The sequence below is a fragment of the Silene latifolia genome, chromosome 1 (assembly GCF_048544455.1).
Source record: "Silene latifolia isolate original U9 population chromosome 1, ASM4854445v1, whole genome shotgun sequence".
Taxonomy (NCBI): domain Eukaryota; kingdom Viridiplantae; phylum Streptophyta; class Magnoliopsida; order Caryophyllales; family Caryophyllaceae; genus Silene; species Silene latifolia.
In genome coordinates, this window is record NC_133526.1 from 40905835 (window position 1) to 40911011 (window position 5177).

The window sequence follows — 5177 nt, forward strand, 5'->3', positions numbered from 1 at the left end:
AATTTGAGGATCAACTTCGGGAGAAGGAGACCTAGGGCCTCCGGCCTTATCGGAGGGCGTCCGCTTCTCCTCCTCATCAAGACGCGACGGGGAACCCCCGGCGCCGGTTTAGTCCCGGCATCAGCGAGAAGACATGTTTACTACATAAAAACTTACAAAGTTAAAAAATTGGAAAGTTTGTTTGTTTACCTTGAAGAAAAACACTCACCGGAGTAACAACTCTGAAAATTAGAAGACAAAGAAGCCCTTGAAAGTTTAGAGAGAAGAAAATTTTGGAGAATGAAATTGGTGGCCAATTTCACTAATAAACGCCCTATTTATAGGGAAAAGCCCATAAGGAAGGACCAATCGGCGAATGACCCGAAGCGTCAACCAATCAGCGTGCGGACACGTGTCGGACATGCAACCACGGGATGTCAATCGTTGCAACAATTGAACGTCAATCAATGCAACAGTGACCAAGCGTCTTCAACACGCCCATTCACATCTCTCCGCCTATTCACCTTCCTCAAAAAATTCCCAAGCATCCGTCCTCCGCCGCCACATGATCAACCAAGCTAGGTAGCGCCGGCCGGGGGGCAAGCAAAAACAACCGGCTCTCTCAACCCCGGTCTCGGCCAACGGCGTCGGTTTCTTTTCCACATCGGATGCCCTTTACACATCCATGTGGAGGGGGGATATGGTACGGCCTAAGAAAGACCAGGCCGAGGTAAAAGAAGCCGACGCAGTAGAAGAAGCCGATGCAGAAAATTTTTTACAAATTACTTACGCAGAATATACGCTCAAACATACATCGGAGCCCATACCACGGCATAGACTACGCTGGGGGCAAATTGATGGGGCATATTCTCGCACCGCCGACCAAGTCAACATATTGAGCAAGGTTAAAGATATCCACAAAGAAGTCAACGACTTAGACAAACTTAGCCGATGCGGCCCCTCGGCTGTCGGCTGGTCTCGGCATGACAACCTCGGTAAATGGCACATATCCGCGTACTCATATCCAAGAACCCTCGGTCGGCCTGCCATAGGTCCATCGGCCGAGGGTAGAACGGTCTTTTCACCTGCTAGCCACTTGGCCACTTGGCCACTACGTGACAAAAGGTGAAAGACTATAAATACTCCTCAACCTTCATTGAGGAAAGGATCCACATTTTAACCTAAGAAACACTATTCATCTGGTATTATCTTCCTTATCTCTCTACAATATACATTTAGTCAAGTAACAACAACTTATCCCATAAGTTTACTGACTTGAGCGTCGGAGTGAGTTCGCTCGGCCCCAAGCCGAGCCCTCAGTTTGTTCATCGTTTCAGGAGACCGAAAGGAGGATTCAAGCAAAGACGTCATTCTACGAGCTACGAGTGGTAACAAATATCTGCTCTGAAATTACACCCGGAACAAACCTAAACCTGCTAATTATCAAACACTTCTATTAAATCTGCTAATTGAAATATACTGGTGAAACCTATCAATCGCATATGTCATTTAGATTATCAATCTGATTCTGCTAATATTAATCTACTAAATACCAAACAGGACCTTAAATTAATTCTGTTAATTATAATATACTAGTCAAACCTTCTGATGAAATCTGTCATTTATAATCTGCTTTTGCAATCTAGTTATGCTGAAATTTATCCACTATTTACCAAATATGGCATATAATAATTTTTAGAAATAACATGTCCCAAAATATTCCATCTTTAAAAAAAAAGTACTTGTATTATTTTTTTCGGAAAATTCACGTGGTACCTCTAAATTATGTCATTTTGCACATGATACCCAACTTTTTAAGTTTGTGCACACCTTGAGGCTTGATTTTCAAGTATGACATGCTCTTTTTATCGTTTATTGAATCTTTAATTGAGCATAAATTGTAGACCAGAAATCGGAATTGACCATTTTTTTAAAAAATCGATTATCTTTTCGAGATCTATAATTTGATAAAACAAAAAAGGGTCATTCGAAAATTTAGGATTGAAGTTATGGTCGACTTTAGGTTTTCGTGAGAAAAAACACTTGAAATGTCAGTCGAATTTTTTTTTTCTCAAATCGTAGATTATGACAAGAAAATATGTATAGAACAAAAAATTGGCCGATTTCGAATTCCAGTGAATGAGTTACGCTGAATTGAAGCTTCTTAGAGCGACAGAAATGACATGTTGTGTATAAAAATCAAATATAAAGGGTAACATTTACACAAACATAAGTATTGAATACCATAAAATGACAAAATTTAGGGGTAAGACTTGAATTTTTTTTTTTTTTTTCTTGAACAAAAAATAAGACTGCACCGTCTGTAGGAAGTGGGGAGACACGTGAGCAGTAGAATTAGAATGGTACGAAAAGGCAGTAGAGTAGATTTCAACATCCCAATCGTCACTCCCCAGAAATCCATACTCCAATTATTCCCTCCCCTCCTTCGTTCTGTTAACTCTCCCCATTTCCCCAAATCTTCCCCATTCTCTTCGACTTCCCTCTCTAAGTCTCTATATTAAACCGAGTGTTGTACTGTTTGATCATTTATTTACATTTGATTAAAATAATACGGAATTAATCAATTAATCAATGGCGACACTTCAGAAGTTCAAGCTATTAGCAACACAGTGTACCGTAATCAGCAGCCCGACCCGAAGCCCTACAACCAGCCCAGTCATTCACATCCGCCGCCGCCGCAAAACCCTCCGCATGCTTCTCGGTAGTCGTCATCATCGCCGCCGCGACGCCGCAGCCCCGCCGCCTTCATCCGACGTCAAATCATCGCATTCAACGAGGTCGAAGCTGAAGGATCTTTTCGTATCATCACCACCGTCGCCGCAGACGGAGGACGATGTGTCGGAGAGGCTGATGACCGACGGGGGATTGAGGTCGGCGAGGATTGACGGAGTGAGACCGTTGTCGGCTACGTTGCGGCAGAGGTTATTATTGAGGAGGGCGTGGCGGCCGGTGCTGGTCGCCATTCCGGAGGTGTCTCCTTAATCTCCCTTCGTCTAAGTCATTTGATTGCTTTTTTAGTCTCTGTGAAGGGTCAAAGGCAAACAATAATTGGAGTATTTAATACTCGTACTATCGTAATTTTAGACGAAATTTTGAGGCCAGAGGATAATTAGGGTGTAATTAATCAAAATATGAATAATAAAGAAATACTTGTAGTAGTGTGAACTTGAGAATGGTTTTTGGTTTGATGGACCTGATTTCAAGGGTGGTTGGTAGCTAGGTTGCACGGACACTCCTCCTATTCGGCGTTCCCGTGTTGGACACGACACTCGTCGGACAAACGTCAAAATGTGTCGGACATTTGTAAAGCCGTGTCTAACTTTCATCTTTTATTTCGGCACGTGTCCGATACGTGTCCATGGTATTTTGAACATGGACACATGGTATTTGGACACACCTGGTCTCCAAACGGAATCAAGTTGAATTTAAGTTAAATGGCGAGAATTGTTATATGGTTAAACCTGATGGGGAAATAAGTTGAATTGGAGACAAATGATATTATTTAGACTAGTAATGAGATGTCGAAATAGATTGATTATAAGTTGGTTTTGGTTTTGGAAATGAGAATGAGTTATAATTAACGTAAGTTTTACTTTCACTTATTTAAATTTAATATTCAATACTTTTTCAAAAATAAAATCACACATATATAACTATAAAATATATATTTTATTAAATTTAAATCTGCCGTGTAATAAAATGTCTAAATTTCACGGGATCGCCATCTCACGCGTGTCTGTGTGCGTAATACGTAATCCGTCAAAGTCCTGTCCGTTTTGGTGCAACCTAGGTTGATAGTCAGTTAGTCACGAGGGTCTGAAATCTGGAAATTGTCTTACTATGAAATTTACCTGAACAGATGAGAGTACTGCTCATGTGAGTTTTGTTGTTTTCTCCCTGTGCTTTTGTTAGTTTCAGTTGAATTTTGTGTATTTCTCTTCATTTTTTCAGTCTTGCATTCCACGATCTTACGCGTTTAATATTGAAGAAGGCGATTTGGAGAACTTCGATGATAACTACAATTAAGATATTAACTCGCTGTACACAAATACAAGACTGAATGCAGAGGCGGTTCTAGGATTAGATGGACGGGAGTGCGTAAAATTTTTTAACAATGAAAATATCGAGTTATATGTAAAAAAAAATTGTTTAGTTGGACAAAATGTATGGTAATATAGCATTAAATAAAAATTGTCCAATACAAGGATAGAGCACATGACCTTTAGCTAATAAATAGTTTAAACGACCACTATACTCACATAATTAATGTGCTCCTTTACCAAACAATATTGTAATTGTTTTTCGAAAAAGGGGGTGTAGATGAATCCCCTGCACCCCCGCCAAAAACGCCCCTGACTGAATGAATTGAATGACTTGAATAGTATTGATAACAGTCAGTGGCGGTTCTAGGATGACATGGATGGGGGTGCGTAAAATTTTTTAACAATGAAAATATCAAGTTATATGAAAAAAAAATTGTTTAGTTGGACAAAATGTATGGTGATATAACAATAAATAAAAATAGTTCAATACAAGGATTGAACCCATGACCTATAGAGACGAAATAGTCTAAATAACCACTGCACCCACATAATTAATGTACTCATTTACTAAACAATATTGTAATTATTTTTCGGAGAAGGGGGTGCAGATGAATCCCCTGCACCCACGCCAAAAACGCCCCTGATAACAGTGGAGGCTCTTATATAGCAATTACAAACGATAATAACTTGAAACATAATCTAATTACTTCTTTTATTCAACTCCACTTTACCTATTTCACTTTTGTACACTATTCACAATTGTGTATTCAATTTCGATTTTCTCTCGATACGTAAGTGGAAATATATTCATGTGGGATCTTGTTTTATTCGTCTTTACGAGTACATTAAAAATATCTAACTTTTATAATTTTTGCAAATACGTAGCTAATGATATTTAGCGCGTAAAACACGCGTTGGCAAACGTGAAAAAAGAAAGTGGTAGAGTGAAGTTGAATGGAGGAAGTATAATATTGCTTGAGGCTACTCCGAGTCTCCGCTTCAAGACTTTCCCTTGCTCAAAACTACTCCACTTCAAGACTTAAGTTCTATCTCAACGGTTTACAGAGTTAGAATCTCAGTGGTTCATTTAAGAACATGGAGATTACAATTAAGACCTAAACACGAGAATCATGG

At 39.5% G+C, this 5177-nt stretch overlaps 1 protein-coding gene across 1 annotated transcript; it reads left to right on the top strand.

Annotated features, from left to right (window-relative positions):
- The first annotated feature begins 2243 nt into the window (after nt 1-2243).
- LOC141604387 (uncharacterized) lies at nt 2244-3173 on the top strand. Its single transcript, XM_074422963.1, has one exon. The coding sequence runs from the start codon at nt 2572-2574 to the stop codon at nt 2980-2982; it is 411 nt and encodes a 136-aa protein (XP_074279064.1). The 5' UTR covers nt 2244-2571; the 3' UTR covers nt 2983-3173.
- The last annotated feature ends 2004 nt before the right edge of the window (nt 3174-5177 follow it).